At 35.3% G+C, this 23,524-nt stretch overlaps 1 protein-coding gene across 2 annotated transcripts in view; it reads right to left on the reverse strand.

The window, feature by feature from the left end:
* FOXN2 (forkhead box N2) overlaps positions 1-23,524 on the reverse strand; it is a 70,898-nt gene that overhangs the window by 14,205 nt on the left and 33,169 nt on the right. For both annotated transcript variants that reach the window (XM_035272614.3, XM_002757772.7), the window contains exons 2-4: positions 16,311-16,861; positions 3,706-3,806; positions 973-1,037 (exon numbers count right to left, since the gene is read on the reverse strand). In XM_035272614.3, the coding sequence (XP_035128505.1) occupies positions 973-1,037; positions 3,706-3,806; positions 16,311-16,847 (703 nt within the window). In that variant the 5' untranslated portion in view covers positions 16,848-16,861. The remainder of the gene's footprint in view (positions 1-972; positions 1,038-3,705; positions 3,807-16,310; positions 16,862-23,524) is intronic.

Here is a 23,524-nt window from a genome sequence, read left to right on the forward strand (position 1 = left end):
GGTGCAGTAAATGTTCTGTTAGTTACTGCCAGGAAAAAAAAAGGTTATAGTAAAAACACTATATAAATACTTATAAATATATATAAATTACAGGTATACCTGTATAGGGTACTTACCATGAAAGATTGGAAATTGCACTGAGTGAGTCAGTGACTGTGAGTGGTGAGTGAATGCAGAGGCCTAGGACATTACTATACACTACTGTAGACTTTATAAACACTGTACACTTAGGCTATACTTGATGTAAAAATTCTTCTTTCTTCAATAATAAATTAACCTTAGTTTACTGTACATTTTTACTTTATAAACTTTTTAACTTTTGTAGTAACAGCATATAATACAATATACAGCTGTACGAAAATATTTTCTTTATAACCTGTAAGCTTTTTTCTATTTTTAAATAAAAAAAAAAATTTAAACTTTTTAGTTAAAAATAAAGACACAAATACACACATTATCCTGAGCATACGTAGGGTCAAGATCATCAACATCACTGTCTTCTGCCTCTACATTTTGGCTTACTGGAAGATCTTTAGGGACAATAACGCACATAGGGCTGTCATCTTCTTATCGTAACAATGCTTTCTTCTGGAATACCTCCCCCTAAAGGACCTGTGTGACGCTCTTTTACAGTTAATTTTTTAAAATTAGTTTAAGGAGCATACTTGAAAATAACAGTAAAAAGTATAGTAATTACATAAACCAGTGACATAGTTATTACCATTATCAAGTATTAATGTATCTATATAACTACATGCTATACTTTTACATGACTAGCAGCGCAGTGAGTCTGCTTGCACCAGCATCACCACAAACCTGAGTAAATGCGTGTGCCACAATGTTACAAGCTACCAAGTCACCACGCATAGAAATTTTTCAGCTCCATTATCATCTTAGGGGACCACCATTGTATGCAGTCCGTTGTTCACCAAAACGTTGTATGGCACATGACTGTACTATATGCACACATACCTTTGAGGGTTTGCACCTGGTTCTGCTTGAGTACAGAGCTTAAATAGTGAGGTGATAAAGAACCACTGAAAAACAAAAAAGCAAACATGCTTAAAAAATTAGTTTACTTTTTTCCCCTAATTTTTGACAAGTTCTCACTCTGTCACCCAGGCTGGAGTGCAGTGGCATGATTTCAGCTCACTGCAGCCTTGACTTACTCGGCTCAGGTGATCCTCCCACCTTAGCCTCCTTAATAGCTGGGACCACAAGCATGTGCCACTATGTCTGGCTAATTCTTGTACTTTTTTGGTAGAGAAGGGTTTTTATTAACGTTAAAAAAAAAAAAAAGGGTGGGAGGTTTGTCCAAGCTGGTCTCAAACTCCTGGGCTCAACTGGTCTGCCCACTTTGGCTTCCTAAAACACTGGGATTACAGGGATGAGCCATTTGTGCTCAGCTATTTTCACTTTTTATAGAACTTAGTCACAAATACAGCTAATTTGTACCATAAAAAACAATTTTTACCTTGTTTTCTTTGCTATACTACTGAGTTTAGAAAGTCTGCCAAAGCAGAAAGAGTATAGGAGCCAAAATTAAATCATAACTATTTTGATGCTTTTAGGCAAAATAATTATCTCTCAGTTTTTTCACCTGTAAAATAGAAATAATTAAATCTCCCACATAGGCTATTGTGATAATTAAATAAGAATAATGCATTGAAGGGCTGGGCACAGTGGCTCACACCTGTAATCCCAGCACTTTGGGAGGCTGAGGTGGGCAGATCATGAGGTCAGAAGTTCGAGACCAGCCTGACCAACATGGTGAAAAACCATCTCTACCAAAAATACAAAAATTAGCCAGGCGTGGTGGCACATGCCTGTAATGCCACTCAGGAGGCTGAGGCAGAATAGCTTGAGCCCAGGAGGCAGAAGTTGCAGTGAGCTGAGATCATGCCACTGCACTCCAGCCTGAGCAACAGAGTGAGACTCTGTCTTAAAAAGAAGAAAAAAGGAAAAAAAGAATACTGCATTAAAAACGCCTGGGACAACAGATAGTATATGATAGTTACTATTTGGTTTTGTATTGGATGCTTAAGTTTGATATAATACTAATATAGGTATTACCACAGAAATAAAAGCATTTACCAGAACACATGGTTAAGAACACTTGGTAATGACAGCAAACAGGTATCTTCCTGATTTTATAAATAAATATCAAATTAAATTTTCTATATTCATGGAAACACATCAACAGTTCTTTTTTTAATCCAGAAATTAAAACATTTTTGGGAAAAACTACTCTTTGGAATTTATGATAGTATAAAAAAATCTATTAATTAACTGCAACATTAATTATTAAACATATCAACTCCCAAATGAGGATATAAAATCTGATAACTTCTTTTCTAGGTTTCATTTCATAAAGATAAACCACTCAGTTATTCTTTCTATAATGATCCATCTAATCTACAAACATAGTACAAATGCTTAAAATCTCAGTGAGTGAACAGATTACTGATATTTCAACTTTGGTCTTCCCAGCTGTTTACTGTATTCCAGCTACAACCTCTCCTCCACAAGTTACCTAATAATACTTTAAGAATTCAAATTGGCCACTATATAAAATGTTGATGACTGTTGCAGGTGGGAGTTCATTATAACTTTCTCTCTACTTTTTTGCATAGGTTTCAACATTTCCATTTATTACTTTATTAAAAATCTTTTTTAAATTTTCAAAAAATTAGTTAGCAATTATAAACTACCCTTAAAAGTATTTTAACCAAATCTGGGATTTTCAACTCAAATGAAGGTATATAATAAATTGAAGAAGACTCTAAAGTCTTCTTTAGAAAAAGGAAACAAAAACCAGATTTAAGAAGGTCATATTATTTTCAGATTTAACTTAAAATGAGGAAGCTAGAAGACCAATAGGGGTTACTGGGTTTGAAAACAAAGCCAAAGAAAATTATAAGCAAATATAGTACAATTATATTTACCAGAAAAAAATAAAAACAAACTTTAAAGCATTATTTTACTTGCCAAACATTTAATAATTTTAGACTTGAACATACTTTTCAAATATTATAAGTACTAAAAAAAAATTAATATTGCAGACAATTAAAATAATCTGACCTGTTTGTAACTGAAATCATATTACAACTTTCTTTAGGGCTTACTTATACATATTCAGTATTGACTATATTTCCCAGAATGTATGTTCTCAACCAACCAATTTCCTGTTTTCTAGAAACACAAAGTAGACCTTAAGGAAAACTTCCTTAGGCTAATGTCTTATCCATAAATACTTCTTAAGAAAGAAAAAAATGTTAGCACAGTGGCTCATGCTTGTAATCCCAGCACTTTCGGAAGCAAAGGTGGGAGGAACACTTGAGGTCAAGAGTTACAGACCAGCCAGGCCAACATGGTGAAACCCTGTCTCTACTAAAAAGACAAAAATTAGCTGAGAGTGGTGGTGCATGCCTGTAGTCCCAGCTATTAGGGAGGCTGAGGCAGAAGGATCACCTGAACCTGGAAGACAGAGGTTACAGTGAGTTGAGATCTTGCTACTGTACTCCAGAGCCTGGGTGACAGAGTAAGATTCTGTCTTAAAAACAAACCAACCCAAAAAGCTAAGTAAAACATAAACACTTCTTCATATAATAAAAAAATAAAACCAAAATACCCTGGACGTTTAAGTTTATTCATCTCACACAATGAAATCCTATAAATCACCACAGTTATACGGAAGATCCTTACTTCTGTGGAGATGCTGAAGAAAAAGGTTGCTTCTTCAGTGCCTGGATAAGATTGGGTTTATATTCCGGATCAACACACCATAAGGAACCTTTTCCGTTAACCTAGAATAAAATGTACAAGAATTACTAACTAGGAACTTTTATACATAGACAGTGTCTAAATGCTTTTAATACATGTGCGGGTGCAGGGTAGAAATAATCTCTGGTACCTTTTGAGTATGAAACTAAGGTTGAAGTGAGCTTGCTATGTGTGCACTGTAGTGACTAAAAGTCACCCTATGATGTACAAAACTTCCTCTAACTCACATGATTAGTGAGGTTCAAATGTTATTAGTTTCTGGTTTTCTATTATGCCTTTTCTATTTCAAAAACTCTGTCTTAAAATTTGAATTACCTTTACAATTACGTTACCAATTATTTAGATAACAACAAAATTTACTTGTTTCCCATTCTCACACTCTTTCTTGTGTGTATGAAATCTTCTATGATATAAGCTATCACAATTGATATTAAGATTTAATGTGATGCTCTCCAGAGTCCTTCCATTTCCCACACTCTTTTTCAAAGTAATACTAGTCTATTACTGAGGCTCTTTTCTCTCCAAATATTGTGTCATAACTTTTATAGCAGAATGGCAAAATGAAAGAATGCTGTTCAAACGCTAAGGTCTGGATCACTTCTTATTGATTGGCTATGTGATATTGGGCAAGTCAGACTTCTCATTTACATTTTACCCTTAAAGTAAAACAACAATGCAGGCCACTTCACTGAATTGTAATGAGATTCAAATAAGTTGATTTATATGCAAGTGACACACAGCTGCAAAATAGGTGACTATTAAGGGGCCATTCTGAAACTGGCATACATAAGGAAGTAGTACATTCCTACTCTTTTTTTTACTTTCCACAGAGGAGAGAATTTGGAAAAAAAAAAAACAAAAAAAACAAAACCAACAAGAACAAAAATAAATTAATTCTGAATAAAAGGCAAAAGTTAGGTGGTAAAAAACAAGGAATACAATAAATTTTGGACAGAATAAAACATTTTGTCTGTGAAAAGCTATAGCAATTGACTGTAAGGCAGTTTTTTACTATGCTAGTAATGTATATAAATAGAAAAACCACAGGTATCATATCACACTGTCATAAAGAAAGAAATGCACTGGATTATCAGGAGAAAGAAATGCACTGGATTATCAGGTATTCAGCAGCAAGATATCACATTAACTATACTAAACAAGTATTTGACATTTTCTTTTTTTTTTTTTCAAGAAAGACAAGTTTTACAAATGTATTTTTGGACTAAATGATAAAACTTCTTAACTTAGCTATATGTTCGGTCACCTGCCCCAAATGATAAATGTGTTTTGATGACAGGGAAAAAAGTGGTAGCACCGGGCCAGGTGCGGTGGCCCAAGTCTGTAATCTTAGCACTTTGGGAAGCTGAAGCAGATGATTGCTTGTGCTCAGGAGTTCAAGACCAGCGTGAGCAACATAGCAAAACTCTGTCTCTACAAAAATACAGGCGCGCAGGTGTGGTGGTGCGCGCCTGTAGTCTTAGCTACTCAGGGGGCTGAGGCCAGCCTGGGTGACAATAAAACTCTGTCTCAAGAAAAAAAAAGAATTAAAATGTTAGCGCCCACAACATCTTTTGCCCCAAAGCCAATTCAGTATCATATAGAAAACATATGCATGCATTACTTTTCACACACGGACCAAGACAATTAATAATGCTAGCCATATTCTACCTTGGTATTCTGGAGATTACACTCCGAGAAATTGTTTAGTTTAAGTCTACTTTTCAAATTCTATTGTGAGGGGACTGCAAATTGTTTTGATCACAGTAGAGTTGCTATTTCTTTGAAATAGCAAATTGGAAGAACTGGTATTGAAAACTTGCAGTTTCAGGGCAGTTAAGCATCTTGAGTATGGTCTCAAATAACAGTCTGGTTTATGTTACCATGGCAGCACTTCCTTTCACTGTTTCTGTTCATGAACTATCATGAACAAGAGATAAAACCTCGGTATTTGCTAATCTACATTTTACAGTCTACAGCAAAAATAAATTTATTTTAAACTAATTTTCCACTTAAAACCTTTGCTCCTGTATTATTGGTCTTAGAGGACAGAATACAAATAATAAAAAGTTTTAGAAGTACTGTTCAAAACTAAATTTGCTTGAAACAAAATAGTCTTCTGTGCAATGGAAACAGGAAATAGCATTCTCTCATTTTACTATTTTGTATTTTTAGAATTCTAAGCCTCACGAACTTACTTGGTAGAGAACTGCTAAAGGTTTTGAAGAAATTATGAATATACTAAAAGGTGAACTTTAAAAAGACTTATCTTAACAGAAGTTGTAAAGACTAGATTGGGAGAAAAGGCAACATACATCATTCCTAAAATGTTTTTATGTACTTGTCCTGTATATTTTAATATAGTTGCTCATGTTGTCTAATCCCAAAAAAGAAGGCAAAATGGAAAAGCCTAGATAACACTATAAAGTGGTAATGACTTTCAGTGGCTTTTAGAACCTCTAAGTTAAAAATAATTTAACTGATTAAAATTTTACCACACTAAAAAAGAAATTTTATTCCATGTTTCCCAGCTAAAATCTCACAGTAATAATGTTTAAGTTGGGCTTTATAAAAAATTAGAAAAGTACATACAAGACTTGATTGTTAACTTTTTTTTTTTTTTTGAGACAGAGTCTTGCTCTGTCACCCAGGCTGGAGTGCAATGGCGCGATCTCAGCTCGCTGCAACCTCCACCTCCCAGGTTCAAGCAATTCTCTTGCTTCAGCTACAAAAGCAGCTGGGATAATAGGTGCGTACCACCATGCCAGGCTAATTTTTGTATTTTTAGTAGAGACACGGTTTCACCAAGTTTGTCAAGCTGATCTCGTACTCCTAACTCCAAGTAATCTACCCACCTCAGTCTCTCAAGGTGCTGGGATTACAGGAGTGAGCCACCACACCAGGCCAATATTTTGTATTTTTATTTTTGCTTTTTAAATTTGAGACAGTCTTGCTCTGTCACTCAGGCTGGAATGCAGTGGCACGATCTTGGCTCACTGCAATCTCTACCCTTGGGTTCAAGCGATTCTTGTGTCTCAGCCTCCAAGAGTGCTAGAATTACAGGTGCACACCATCATGCCCAGACAGATGTTGACATTTAAAACATAAAGCCCAAACCAAAGCAATCTGAACCAAAACAAAAGACAACCATGTGTAACTTTAATAGATTTAAAATCTGGAGACAAATGAATACCAAATCAGGATTGTTAGACCTGTCTTTTCAGAGTAGTAAAAATGGTATGGATGATAGGGAGAAAAAAAAAATCTAATCAGCAGCTATATCAGCTGGCTGAATATCATTACCACTTCATGGTTTGATCTAGACCTTGCCATTCTGGCTTCTATTGGGATTATCGTCTCTAGTTAACAGCCATTCATCAGAAAAGTGTTGACAAGGTTGCCATATCCAATTCTAACGTTTAATGCAACTAAGTATAATTTATTTGACTTCCACAGATTGGAAGGAATATAGTGTTATTCTGTCACTGACCCAAGAAAGGTTTCATAAATTAAAAAAAAAAAATTCACATGCATTCTCAAATCTATTAAATATATCTCTTTCTGTCTAAATCTCGTTTAGGCAAAATAGTCTACTGATTTTTATGAAGATGATTTACAAGTTCCTTCTCTCCCACCCGGACTTGTGGTGATAGCTTGCTAATTTTTTCGCCAATATAATAGAATTACTGTATTTATTCTTATTTTTTATAAGATGATTTCCCTCTTTTTTCTTTATCAAATTCTACCTATACTCTGGACTGCATCCTTGCCCATTCTCTAGCTCTTAGTTCCTTAATTCCTTCCTTTCCCTGAACGTATAAAACACTCAGGTTAATTACATTAAAAATATATATATTTAAAAATTATGGACATAACCAATTCCCTTTTGAGCACTACCACAAATCATACCATTGGACATGTAATTTTGTAACTTTTACTAAAAATAATACCAATGTGAATATTTTTATACACATCTTCTTGTGTGCAAGTATGAATGTTACTCTAGGGGAGAAATCAGAATATGATCTGCTAGGTCAAAGGACATGCACATTTCTAATTCTAATAACTACTGCCAGGGTGCTCTAAAAAATGGTCATACTAATATACTCCTGTCAATGATGTGAAACTATCAATATTTACTCATGTTCTCATCTGATTTAATATTATCAAATATTTAAAATTTTTGAATTCTAATAGATAAAAATGCCATTTTGTTTTTTTAATTTGTATGTCCCTTATACACATTACTAGTAAGATGAATATCTTTATGTTTATTGCCCATTTGTATTTCCTTTTTTGTGGACTGCCCATTTTCTATTAGATTCTCATTTTCTCATGATGGGAATATTTATAGCATGGAAATCTGCAAAAGCTAAACAGCCCATCCCTACTAGCCAGTGGTTAAACATTTATCAGCACGGCACTTATTATATATTCTGAATGCTAATCTTTTGGCTGCTACTGTCTCAACAACTTCTTCTTAGCCAATCCTTTTCAAGAATTCTACAACATTTGACACTGTTGGCCATTCACATTTAAACTCAGCTTCCTTGGCTTCATTACACCACACTTTTCCTAGATTCATCCACTCAGAAGTGATGCTGATCAATTCCAAACTTAGAGCTTTAATCACACTGCACCACCTCTATTCCTGCCTATATTTCTAAATACCTAGTAGACTTTTATGTACCATCATAAGTATAAACACAATAGTTCTAAAAGTATAAAAGAATTAAGTGACATAATTCAAGAATAAAATCAAATGATGAACCTTGGAAATTACATATTCAAAATTTCCAACACTAAAAAAAATTCACACAAACTTCCAACCTCCTCCCTATTTCCAATTCCCCCATTACAAAAAAAAAATCTGATCTGGGTGCAGGGGTTCATGTCTGTAATTCTGGCTGAGGTGGGAGGATTGCTTGACCCCAAGAGTTCAAGATCAGCCTGGGGAAGACAGTGAGATCCTGCATCTCTACAAAAATATTAAAATAATAGCCGGTCATGATGGCATGCACCTTAAGTCCTGGCTACTTAAGGGGATGAGGTGGGAGGACTGCTTGAACCCGGGAGGTCAAGGCTACAGTGAGCCACAATCATGCCACTGCTCTCCAGCCTGGGTGACAGAACAAGACTCTGTCTCCCTCCCACTCTGGAGCGCTGCCAAAAAAACATCCTTTTATTGGAAAATTACCAAGGTAATTTTTAAAAAGCATTTTACTGGCTGGGCGTGGTGGCTCACACTTGTAATCCCAGCACTTTGGGAGGCCAAGGCAGGTGGATCTCACTAGTTCAGTAGTGAGGTCAGTAGTTTGAGACCAGTCTGGCCAACATAGTAAAACCCTGTCTCTACTAAAAATAGAAAAAATTAGCCAGGTGTGGTGGCAGGCACCTGTAATCCCAGCTATTCAGGAGGCTGAGGAAGGAGAATCGGTTGAAACTGGGAAGTGGAGGTTGCAGGGAGCCGAGATTCAGCCTGGGCAATAGTGTGAGACTCCATCTCAAAAATAATAATAATATTTTACTGTAAATGTATTTTTTCCTCAGATATTTTATGCACAGAAATCATTTGTATCCAGTAGCATATTCTAAAATAGCCTTTGTAAAAAGAAATAATAAGAATTTTAATCTAGTGGGAAGTTGGATAGGTAGACCACATACTATCATTAGAATTTGGCTAGAAACATAAAGCTAGTATTTCAAGAGAAAACAGATTATAATAGTCCTTAAAATGTAGGTCATTAAAGGCAGACAGTTATGTCTAATGTTGTGAAACACCTCACTTCTCCCATGAACCCATCTAGGAATCTTACGCAGTGAACCTATTTATTCATACTACTTTGGCTAGGCATGGTGGCTCACAACTGTAATCCAAGCATTTTGGGAGGTCAAGGTGGGTGGTTTCACCATGTTGACTAGGCTGGTCTCAAAATTGCTGACCTCAAACTTGAGATTTGTCTCTACTAAAAATACAAAAAATTAGCCAGGCATAGTATGGCAGGTGCCTATAATCCAGCTACTTGGGAGGCTGAGGCAGGAAAATTGCTTGAACCTGGGAGATGGAGGTTGTGGTGAGCTGAGATTGTGCCACTGTACTCCAGCCTGGGTGACAGAGTGAGACTCCATCTTAAACAAACAAACGAACAAAAAAACAAACAAATACTCCCAAAATTATATATACATATTACTAAATTTTATACATGTTAATTGAGTCTCACTGTATATTAGGCTTGAGAGTACATGCTAGAGACACAAAAATGAAGAAATAGCTCCTGTCCTCAAGAAAAATGTTCTAGCAAGAGGGCAAATTCCTACACAGTGAACGCTCTGGCTGTTTCTGAACCTCTGATTTGTTAGTCATAATATGATTTCTTCCTTTTAATTTCTTTTATTTTTTATCTATTGGTATAGCTTCTGATCAGCTTGTTTCCCTAGGTCTGATGATTACTGATAATAGTATAGAGTCTGCAAAGTAAATCGTACTTTTGTTTATGGCTATATAATAGATTAGATGACACAATGAACTTCCCTGCTGAAAACAACTAAAGTTAGTGAATAAACATTTAAAAAATATTTTTAATGGCATCACCGGACTTGCAGGAAACTGAGTAATCCAGAAGATCCAAAAATAAAGTGAAAGCAGAAATTTTAAGATATCTGAAGCTGGCTTTAACCTTATAGGTATCTGCCAAAATATGATGAACTTGACCCTCCATTTTGACATCTTGTAGGACTGGAAGGACAAGCGATAACTCGAGAGCCAGCAAAGATAACAAATGTACACCTAAAAGATTCAGATACTGTAACTGTGATAAGGCAATATGAAATATTTCTCAAAGTTAAAAGGTAAGTTGAAATTAATCAAGAAGCAAGATACTAAAAGCAAGGTGATTTGAAAAAGAACCAAAGAGAGCTACTAGAAATAAATATATATAATTGAACTTAGAAACTCAATACGTAAGGATATAAGTATGTTAGACATAACTGAAGATGAAGGAGTCAGAAAATGAAACATACAAAACATACAGTGAAAAGGTTTACTATAATCTAACATGATTCCTGATAATAGAATTAGAAAAACAGTAAATTTTTCAGAAATTTTTGAAAAAAAGAAAAGACATTACTACTAAGGGTAAGTCAATTATACTGACAGCTGATTATTCAAAAACAATGAGTCTAGGAATGTAAACATGCAAACTATTCTTCAAGAGCAAGAGTGCAACAGAAGTAATTTTTGAACAAAAATTAAAAGTGTTTACTATCCAAAGACCCTTACTAAGGAAATTCTCAATGCATAAGAAATAGCAAATGATACTGGTAACTATGAGGGTAAATTTAAATTAAGACTAATGAAATATGTAATGTATAATGTTAAAAAGACAGAAAATAACATTACCAAAATAAGAGAAAAAATAATAGAATAAAAGGGGGATCAATTTCAAAGATGACAAAAAGTAAGGAAGGCTAGGGAGATTATTTTCACTGTAGTAATGTTTACAATAAAAAAATTAGAAACCTAAATGTCCATCCACATCACAATTAAAGAGAATTATGCATTAAGAAGAACAAAGACACTGAGCTTTTAAAAGGTTATTGAACAATATCACTCCCCACCTTCTCTTTCTGACAGACATACACCTCTCTCTTTCTCTCTCTCTCTATGTCTCTCTCTTTCTATGTCTCTCTCTCTCTCTCTCTCTCTCTCTCTCTCGTGACTATTCCACTAAGGCCTTCATCTCAGAGAGCTCTTCTATCCTCCTTGGTGGGAGAAGCAAATCTTTACACAACTGGGATACATATGTTTTAAAGGTAACAAACAGAATGCTATAGAAACACAAACACAAAATGAGTACACAAAAGCAGGAAATGCTTGAGAGGTGACTTCTGAGCTGGGCTTTAAGGAAATGTTATCTCAACTGATAGCGAATTATGAAAATGCAGTGTAGACAGAGGAACAAAATAAGCAAGGACTATTTATAGTATACTGGAATAGCAGTATACTGGAATGATCATGGGGATAGATCATGAAGTAGTGAAGAAAAAAAGCTGCAAAGACAGGCAGAGGCCAAACTGGGGAGGGTCTTGAAAACCATATTAACAAGTCAGGCTTTTATTTAGTATGTCATATTACCAAAGGTTACTAGTTACAAAAACTGAAGTAAAAATGAGGTTCAGAGAGTCTACCTTTAACAAGTCACACATCTATCTGGGTCTAGGAATATACCTGAATCCAATCCTTCATGCTGACTTCTCAATTTATATAATAGTTCAGTTTGATAAGAAATGAGGGAACACCAGAACTAAAGCCAATGTTATGGTAGAAACTACAAGAAATGGCCAGAATCAAAAAGCAACTTGTAGGTATTTCTAGGTGCTACTAGAAACTGTCTTTTCTAGAGTCTAACCTGTGACTTTGACAGGCTTTGTAGACCAAGATCAAATAATACCACCTATCTCATTTTTCTGGTTAAAAAATAAGGAAGTTCATCATGATAATACCTAAATTCCTTTCAAATTTGACATTCAAATAACTTAGGCATTGCAAAGGGCAGGTACTCAAGATGACCCAGATTTCTAGCTGAGAATCCTAGATAGATCCTTGGAGAAGAGAGAGGAATAAAGTCCAGTTGAACACACTGAATTTGAGACACCTCCAGATCCAATTTAGTTGCAAATTTACGTCTGAACTTTAGAAGAAAGATCTAGAAGTCATTAGATTACAGATGACATATGAAGCCATGGGAATGAACGAGATTAATCAAGAAAACACTACATCAACAAAAAAGACAAAATAGTGAACACTAAAGTTTAATTGGTGAGTGGCAGAAGAAAAAGAGAGTCCACGCAGGTAAACAAATAATTAAGCACAATGTTATACAAATCAAGGAAAAGATGAATTCTCAGAGCTAATCATATCATACAATGCAGTTTTAGGTTGAATAATACAGAAAACTAGCCAGTGGATTTAGACATAAGGAGGGCAGTGATTATCAAGTGCTCAAATCCCACATCTTCACCAAAACTATCTCCATTTGTATGGTACCAGTAACTGTAACATTCCTTTGGGAAACAAATTCAGATACTGTTTAAAATAATATATTGCTCTATCATTCACACTGTCACAAGTCAAATACAGGGAATCTCTATCATGTTCCTGGCTTAAAATCTGACTGGTTTGCTCTTAGAACTGAAGTCCAAACAACTTAGCATGATATTCACACTTCTATTCTGGATTACTCTGCTTTTCCTCCCTGTTCTCACACATTCCTCACCCATTGAGAATATGCCTACCGACCCAAAATCCCTGCAGAATATACTATTGTCCTTTGACACGTTACCCTTCTAAAACCCGTTTTTTTTTTCAAAGCACACTTCAAAGACAAACATTACCATAAAATTTTCCCACATCTATTAGGTTAGGGGTCCCCAAACCCCAGGCCACAAACCAGTACAGGTCCATGGCCTCGAGCAGGAAGAGAGTGGAGGCTGAGAAGCATTACCGCCTGAGCTCTGTCTCCTGTCAGATCAGCCCAGGCATTAGATTCTCATAGGAGCTGGAACTCCTATTGTGAACTGCGCAAGTGAGGGGATCTAGGTTGTATGCTCCTTATGAGAATCTAATGCCCAATGTTCTGAGGTGGAACACTTTGATCCCAAAACCATCTCCCACGCCCCCATCCAAAGCTGAGAAAAACTGTCTTTGATAAAACCAGTCCCTAGTGCCAAAAAGTTAGGGGACCACTGTACTAGGTAATAATTAATCATTTTCTCTCTGACTGTGCATGCTGCCATTATTACATTTCTTTCTATTTTGTATTATGATTAACTGTTTGCCTCCTTAATTATTAAAACTTAAACTCCTTCATGCCAGGAACCATCTGGGTGACAAAGTGAGACTCTGTTTCAAAATAAAAAAATAAAGCGTGACAGGGTCCACCCTGTAAGGTGAGATGTAACATATGAACTCTTACCTTTGGCAGAGCACAGAAATGGCAGTCATAAAAGAATGTAAGAAAAAAACCCCCGAATTTTAAAACAAATTCTTAAAGACCAAATGTGAGTTAGCATGACAGCTTAGAATCCCTACCATTCCAAGAAGAGTCTGCATCCACTAGCTAGGTCTTTTTCTACTGGCCTCCATCTTGTGCTCCAGAGGAAGACTGCAGTCAACAGAGAGAGCTATCTTACTTTCTCCCACCCTCAAATGCGGCACAAGCGGGAAGATGAAGTTGTCGCAGTAATGCTGAGACAAAAAATCATCCGTTACTCCAGGCCTCACTTTAAAGTATTGGCAGTCCATCTTTGTAGGAGTCTGAAGACTGTGGTGTACTGAAGGCAACTACTACAACCACAAACACCCAAAACCCTTCTCAATTACTAATGAGACTAACCAATACCTGTTCACACAGCCTGACAGAAGTAGAGGCATGCCTATTTCTGGATAGAAATATTATTTACCTCAGTCCCTGCCATTCTTTTACAATCTCTGATATTCAATCCAACATTATAAAAGACATACAAAAACCAGAGATTAAAACAGTCAACAAAACCAGACCTAGAGATGGACAAAATATTGAGTTTCAATAACTATAAATAATATGTTTATAGATCTAGTGGGGAATTTTAGAAGAGACAAAAACTTTTAAAAGGAAAATAAAAACATTAGAAATAAAAAATATGAAGGAGTCCTTCACTGGGGCTTATCAGCAGAATGAATGCAATAAAGAAAAGGGTGAACCTATAGAAAGATCAATAAAAATTATCCAAACTGGCTGGGAGTGGTGGCTCACACCTGTAATCCCAGCACTTTGGGAGGCTGAGGCGGGTGGATCACGAGGTCAAGAGATCGAGACCATCCTGGTCAACAAGGTGAAACCCCATCTCTACTAAAAATACAAAAAATTAGCTGGGCATGGTGGTGTGTGCCTGTAATCCCAGCTACTCCTGGAGGCTGAGGCAGGAGAATTGCCTGAACCCAGGAGGTGGAGGATGCAGTGAGCTGAGATGGCACCATTGCACTCCATCCTGGGTAACAAGAGGGAAACTCTGTCTCAAAAAAAAAAAAAATGATCCAACCTAAAGTGGGAGAATAGCAAATGGTCTAACATATTTTTCTTGGAGTCCTAAAAGTAGGCGTGAGGCCTGAAGAGATACCTGAAGAGATAATGAACAAAAATTTCCTAAATTCAATGAAAGACAATCAACCACACATTTAAGAACCACTGAGAAACCAAAGTAAGATAAAAATAAAGAAAAACGCAACTAGGCCCATTATAGTCAATCTGCTGAAAAGCAGTGATAAAAAGATAAAGGAAAAATACTGAAGATAGTGAGTAAAAAAAGAAACATTGCATACAGAGGAACAAAGATAAGAATGACAGCAGACACCTCACCAGAAACTATGGGAACCAGAAGACAAATAAACCATCTTTAAAATATATAGAAGAAAACAAATGTCAGCCTAGAATTCTAAACCCACACCCCACAAAAAAGTTAAAAACAATTATTGCCAGCCAAACTGAATAATGAGAAATTATAAATCTTTTGTCTCCAGGCAAAAGAAATTGATCCAATAGGGCATCAGGTATCAGGCAACTTTTTCTGTAAAGAGTCAGTTAAGTGAAATGGTGTAATATTATTTAAAGGTGGGCCAATGAAAAAGATGTATACAGAAAACCGTATAGCAACCACTAAAATAAATTAATAATAAGCTAACAGTAGAGATAAAATTGAAACATTAAAAAAAAAAAAAGCAAACAAACAAGAAAAACACCTTGGCCAGGCACAGTGGCTCACACTTATAATCCCAACACTCTGGGAGGTCGAAGTGGGTGGATTACTTGAGGTCAGGAGTTCCAAGACCAGCCTGGGCAACATGGCAAAACCCCATCTCTACAAAAAATACAAAAATTAGCTGGGTGTGGTGACATGCACCTGTAGTCCCAGCTATTGTGGGTACTTAGGCATAAGACTTGGTGAAACTCAGGAGATGGAGGTTGCAGTAAGCTGAGATTGCACCACTGCACTTCAGACTGGGCAACAGAGCAAGACTGTCTCAAAAAAAAAAAAAACCACCAAAAAACCAAAACCAAAAAACACCTCAACCCAAAAAAGGCAGGAAAAGTAGGAAAGAAAAATAAATAGCAAGATGATAGATTTAAATCCAACCATATCAATTTCATTAATTTAAATGGTCAATACTTTGATTTTAAGGCAGAGATTATCATACTGAATAAAGAATCAAATAGTGATAGTTATAGGAACATTACAGAAACCAGAAACAAAGAATTGAAATAATTAAAAGACTAATCTAGGTACCTATAGTAGATGAAACTTAATTCTGCTAAATTTATATCAATATTTAAGAAATTTTAAAACTCAAATGAAAACAAATGATGAATATAATTAAGTTCATCTGAAGTAATCTGACTTGACTTTTTGTCTCCCCAATTTCCAGATATTTTAAGGGCTTCATGTTAACTAATTCCCCCACCTCACCAAATATAGTAATGTTCATAAACACTGACCTTGCCATGGCTTCTTTCCACTTTCTGAAAACATTTATTCAGGGACAGATTATGTCGCACAGAATTCTTCCAGCCTGTTGGTGCAGTAGCAAAATACGGAAAATGATCCAGAATCCAGCTATAAATTTCTTTGACAGGCAAACATTTATTTGGAGAGTGCTCAATAGCCATATAAATGAGAAGACTAAAGGAGTATGGGGGTTTTGAAGTTGCTGATTTTTTTTCTTGGTTCTGGTAGCAAGGTGGTCCAAAGGATGGCACATCATCTCCCTCTATGTCATACAATGGACTAACAATTGGAAGACCCTCAGTTCCAAGGCTGAAGTTTGTTAGAAGATTAGTATTTTCATGAAGCCAGTTCAAGTTTGTGAGTTCATCATCTGCTGACTCACTGTCCACTAGAGTGGCCTTTGGCCTGGCAGCATCAACAGCTTCAGGCAAGCTTCCCATTTTGTAAATCTGGCTTAATCCTGCAATCTTTTCAACTCCTGGGGTTTCAGCTCTCTTATCTGGAGTCATTCCAATTACTGGACCCATTTACTCTTATAGTTCTGTAACAAAGAAAACAATTATCAATGTAATATTTAAGATTCTTAAACTCTGGGAAAAAGAAAGTACATCTTTAAATATCCCCAAACCAGATACATTTTACAATCAGTTAGCTCACATAATATTTAAGCATAACATTTGTATAATAAAGATAATAATGGTTATAATACAAGGAAAATATATTAGTTGAAACGGCTGTAAATAAAGTGTAGCTTTATAGGACCAGGTGTATGGGTGGTATTAACACAATTAAATAATGTATTTTAAATACTTAATAAAGTACCTAGCCCATATTAACTACCTAAAAGGCAGTGGCTATTATTATTTAAAACGAACAGACTATTTCTTTGAATTATAAGACCTTTTAATATATGCATGTTGAGAATCTATGATTTTACTATAATAGTCATACAAATAGTTCAATCCTGAAAATAATAAATTTGAAATATTATTTAAGCAATATTTCAAAATAAACTCAAATCTCAAATGTTTACTATAAAAAGAAACTATACTATTTTTAAAGCATATCATACCAAAAAGATAACATTTTTATTTCATTATTTATTTTTAATTGACAAATCATGATTATATATATATTTATGGGGTACAATGCATTATTATGATACATGTATATACTATGAAACAATTAGATCAGGCTAATTAATATTTCCATCACCTCACATATCTATTTCTGTTTGTGGTGAGAACATTTAAAATGTACTTTTAGAAATTTTGAAATATACATTATTATTAACTATAGTCACCATGCTATGCAATAGATCACTAGTACTTATTCCTCTTGTGTAACCAAAATTTTGTACCTTTGACTAACATCTCCCACTTCCCTACACCCTCCTCTTATCCTTACCACAAGTATCTGGTTACCAACCATTCTACTCTCTCCTTCTATGAGTCTAACAAGATAACATTTCTTATTCACTAAATTTATTATTAGCTAAATTAAATTCACTATAAGTTTATTATTTCTTTTTAAAATCCAGTACTTTCAAACTCTGCATTGTCTATGATCTCAAGTACTGACATTTCAAGACAGACATTCTCTTAGTAACGTCTGAACCATCCCTACACCTTCAAGAAGAGTGGAAAATAGCTGTTACTAAACTATTCTTTTTACATTTCTATTTTTTCAGGCCAGAGAGGAAAGCGATAGGCTAATGGTGCTGTTTAAATAATTTTCCATGGCTCATAAAAGTAACTCATTTCTAAATTCAGTAAAAAACCAGCTATTATCCTATTCAATCCATTTATGCTTGTGTAACTGAAATAATTGGGAGGTACCTCCAGAGTTTTATTTTGCTTAGGACAGAGTTGGCAGGTTACTTCAAGAATTCTGAAATCTGGTAAATTAATTTTTATTTTTTTATGTCAGTATGTAAAAGAGAAAACTGTTAAGTTTAGATGGAGAACAGTTTATCTAGATTCTGGGAGCTACCATTAGAAGTAGTTACCCTCAGAGCACTCCCTCAGAGCACTCCATTAGCAATAGCATTAGATAATACTTTGGGGTTCAGGCACTGTGCTACACAATTTACAGATACTATCTCAATTAACTGTCAATTAAACCCTATAAAGTAGGCACTATTATTAATTCAACTTTATTGATAAGGAAAATGAATCAGAGGTTAAGCATAAGTGGAACTGTTAGAATTTAAATCCAGGTAGACTGACTCCAGAAACAAAACTCTAACCACATTATGTGCTGGCAACAGTATGTACACAACACCTATGAGTACCAATGACTTAAATCCTATGCATTTTAAATCTCAACAGCATTCTTTCCATATCCAGTTCTTATGTTCCTGTGTACCCATAACTAGAAACATCAGGACACTGTAAAAAGGAAAAGATCAAATGATAACAGATTTGGTTTCTGTTTCAATCTCTTATGAAAACCACACGTAAGTAAACATTCACATATATTAACACACAATATATAAAAGAATTAATATCCTGTATTATATAAGTGACCAAATTATTCATTTTATCACCAAAGTATCTGTATTCATAGAGACTTTAAAAACATAATGAATCAGAATTGGTTGAATGAAGTCTTGCTTCCTAAACAAATACTCTTTAGTGTATCCACTGTCCAATTAAAGAAGGGAGTGATTGGAGAGAGATCCAAGATGGCTGATTGCTAACAGTTCGAGATTGTAGCTCCCATGAAAGCGCAGAGAACGAGAGGACGCCACACTTTCAGACGAAATTTCAGACGAATTTTTGTCGCTCACGGACCAGAAGATTCCCAGTGGAGGGGCCCCACGGGTCGCCAGCGTGACTCTTGGCGGCTGGCCCAGCGGTTTTGCCGGTGCTTCAGCGCAGCAGCTCTTCGTGCAGAGTAAACGGGAGGAAATTCCCGGGCAGAAGAGCACCATCAGTCTTATCGCTGCTGTTTTGGCCGGCGCAGTGGGTTGCTCGGATTCCGGCGCTGGGAATCAATAAACTGGGCGTCACTCAGAAACCCAACTAGAAAGGCGGTAATTGTAAAGATGACAGATGGATAAGTTTACAAAGGGAAGAAACCAGCCTAAAAAGGCTGAGAATACCCAAAATCAGAACCCCTTTCCCTCTACAGGGGATTACAGTTCCTCATCAGCAACGGAACAAGCCCTGATGGAAAAGGACTGTGTGCCATTATCAGAAGTAGGCTTCAGAAGGTGGATGATAAGAAACTTCTGGGAGTTAAAAGAACTTGTTCTAACCCAATGTAAAGAAACTAAGAACTCTGAAAAAAGGTTTGACGAAATGCTAACAAGAATAGACAATATAGAGAGGAATATAATGAACTAACGGAGTTGAAAAACACAACACAAAAACTTAGCGAAATATGCACAAGTTTGAATAGCCGAATTGATCAAGCAGAAGAAAGATTATCAGAAGTTGAAGACCTACTTAATGAAATAAAATGAGAAGACAAGAATAGAGAAAAAAGGATAAAAAGGAATGAGCAAAGTCTCCAAGAAATATGGGACTATGTGAAAAGACCTAATTTACATTTGATAGGTGTACCTAAATACGACAAAGAGAATGAATCCAAGCTGGAAAATACCCTTCAGGATATTATTCAGGAAAACTTTCTGAATCTAGCAAAGCGCACAATATTCAACCCCAGGTAATACAGAGAACACCACAAAGATATTCCTCAAGAAGAGCAACCCCAAGGCACATGATCGTTAGATTCACCAGGGTTGAAACTAAGGAGAAAATACTAAGGGCAGCCAGAGAGAAAGGTCAGGTTACCCACAAAGGAAAGCCTATTAGACTTTCATTTCAGCAGATCTCTCAGCAGAAACCCTACAAGCCAGAATAGAGTGGGGGCTGATATTCAACATCCTTAAAGAACAGAACTTTCAGCCCAGAATTTCATATCCTGCCAAACTAAGCTTCACAATTGAAGGAAAAATAAAATCTTTTATGAACAAGCAAGTACTTAGAGATTTTATTACCACCAGGCCGGCTTTACAAGAGCTTCTGAAAGAAGCATTACACATAGAAAGGAACAACCAGTATTAGGCTTTCTAAAAATATACCAAAAAGTAAAGAGCATCAACATAAAGAAGAATTTACATCAATGAATGGATAAAATAGCCAGTTAACATCAAATAGCAGTAACCCTAAATTTAAGTCAACTAAATCCCCCAATCAAAAGATACAGCCAAAACCTAACGATATGCTACAACCAGACCCATTTCACATCCAAAGATACACAAAGACTTAAAACAAAGGGATGGAGAAAGATTTACCAACGAAATGGAGAGCAAAAATAAATAAATAAATAAAAAGCAGGAGTTGCAAGTCTCGCATCTGATAAAATAGATTTCAAAGCAAGAAAGATATAGTGGTAAAAGGATCAATGTAACAATAAGAGCTAACAATCCTAACACCCAGATACATAAGACTCATAAAGAGATTTAGACTCAACAAGACAGAAAATTAATAAGGATATCCAGGACTTGAACTCAGATCCGGAACAAGTAAACTCAATAAATATTTATAGAGCTCTCCATTTTAAATACACAAAATATACATTCTCCACCTTAAATACACAAAATATTGATCAGCCATTATTAATACCCATTTTTAGAATAAAGTTACATTCCCATTTTCTCTCCCTCTTTTTCTTCCTCTTTCTTCCTCTCCTTCACTCCTTTTTTTCTTTCTTTCAAACAAAAAAAAGAAACATACCCATCATTTATTGTTTTGTTTTCTATGGCTGCTTTCACAAAAAAAAAAAAAAAAAAAAAAGAAGGGAGTGATTAATTTCCAATGTTTCATTTTTGCCTTGTCGCTTAAATCTCCATTTATCTTCCATTACACCTAGAAATTAAAAAGTACTAAAAAGCAGTGGCTAACATTTGCTGAGATTTTACATTACAGATTCTGTTACAGGCTTTAAAATGTACCATCTCTACTCTGAACTACTACTTAGTTCACTGTATGTCCTTTCTTTCCAAGTATGAATTCCATGAGGAGTCTTTTTTTTTCTTTCTTATTTTTTTATTTTTTAAGAGATAGGGTCTCACTCTGTCACACAGACTGGAGTACAGTGGCGATATAATGGCTCACTATAACCTCCACCTCCTGGGTTCAAGTGATACTCCTGAGCCAGTAGCTGGGACAACAGGGGCACACCACCATGCCCAGCTAATTTTCAAATTTTTTATAGAGACAGAGTCTTGCTATGTTGTCCAGGCTGGTCTCAAACAATTGGCCTCAAGCAATCCTCCTGCCTCAGCTTCCCAAAGTGTTGGGATCACAGGCATGAGCCACTGGGCCCAGCTAGGTCTTTTACTTTCATATTCCTAATGAATCTTACTAAACTGTTCAGTATGAGTAGACATTCAAATCATAATTATTTCAGATGGAAATGAACTCATAATACAAATTATATGTCTATTCTGTAAAATGCTGTACCAACTGCCTTTAAGAGTTAATTTATTTTGGAAATGAATCCTTAATGGTAGGAAACATCCTAAATGGTAACAATAAAAAAAATGAAATTCATTGTTAAGAATAAGGAAATGGAAATGAAGTAAGTCATTTCCCTAAGGTTCTAAAGTTAATAAAAAGCAAAGCCAAAATTATAAACCAGGCTAAGTTCAATATACAAATTTCTGGCCATTAGAGGTACCTTCAATCACTTAAGGAACTTACATTTTTAGCAATACTACTTAAAACAGAAATAGTGAATTACATTAATGCAACATACCCAAAAATCAGTCTCTTGATAACTATTGACTAAATATTCTCACAAGTAACTAATTTGAATGGTTGCAAGTATGTTATTCCTTTGAATTATGAATTTACAATAAAATTTCATTAAGATGTAAATAAATAGTATGGCAGCAAATATGACAAAGAGTTTAAAAATCAAGTATTGCCATTGAAAGACTGACATCATCTTAGTAAGGTCTGAACTGTCATTGTATTTTCAAGAACGAAAAAAAGCTGTTTCTAAACTATCCTTGTAGAACACCTTAGAGCACTTAGATAACATCAGGCTCGTTCAGGGTAGTAATGCTGTCTGCAGAGTACTATCCACTTAGAACACTAAGTCCACCACACTGGATAAATAGGCAAATGATCTTTTCTCACACATTAAGTAAATACAAATAGCAAACAAATACATAAGTTACAAATTATATAAAAATCTTATTTAAAAAATATAAACCAAACAATTTTGGGTAAGGACTTAGGGCCATTTTGGAAAGCTAACTGAAAAAGTGTATCAAGAACTGTTAAAAATTTCACATTCTTTGACCCAACAATTCCAAATGTGTCATTTTTGTGAAATAATCTTACGTAGGCAAACACATATTCCCTTCCCAGCCCACAATGTATGGAGGGACACACAGATACTCATTCAGGAATTACAGATAATGGAAAACTATAAAAAACTTACATTTCCTATAACAGAGAAATGGTAAACTAAAGTACATCTATTCAATTTAATATATAGTAGCTGTTAAAAATGACTAACTTAAAGAATGTAAAAAAATTAAAAAGCTTATAAAAACTGGTGAAAAAGTAAAAAATATAAACAAAAAAGAAAATGGTGGCTTACATTACTAACGGTAATTTTTGTTTTTTTGTTCTATTTTCCAGTTTTTCTTTAATGTGCTTATTATTTTTATAGTTTAAAATTAAAACAATAAGCTCAAGGGAGACAAGGCTGTGCTACATTATTTTTAGTTGTATTTCTACTTCACACACAAAAATCAAATCCTAAAAAGGTCATGGACTTATCAGAGAGCTTAAGTCAAAAACAGAAGCCACCTCTGTATTCTTAGTACAGCCTGTCCTATTACAAACCTTTTCCATAACATGAATTAGCCCATTGGTAAATAAGGGAATAATTTTAGTATAACGTAAGTCATATTGGTTTATACATGATTTTTTTTTCAGCCTTTCTTTTTGTACTACCAAATAACAACAGCTGAACCTAAAATAGGCTAACACAGTGGAAAGCAGCAAGCTGCTGAAAAGACAGTATGGTACACAATTCTCATTCAACCCATGTTCCTCCTCTTGGCACAGCTTGGCCACATGCTCTTTCTTGGAAGTACTTAATGAGCTCTTCTTTCCAAATCTTTACACATTTTACCCTGGTCTCCATAATCCTGTAGCTTCAATCCTTCCTTGCA

The sequence above is a fragment of the Callithrix jacchus genome, chromosome 14, assembly GCF_049354715.1.
Source record: "Callithrix jacchus isolate 240 chromosome 14, calJac240_pri, whole genome shotgun sequence".
In the NCBI taxonomy this organism is placed as follows: domain Eukaryota; kingdom Metazoa; phylum Chordata; class Mammalia; order Primates; family Cebidae; genus Callithrix; species Callithrix jacchus.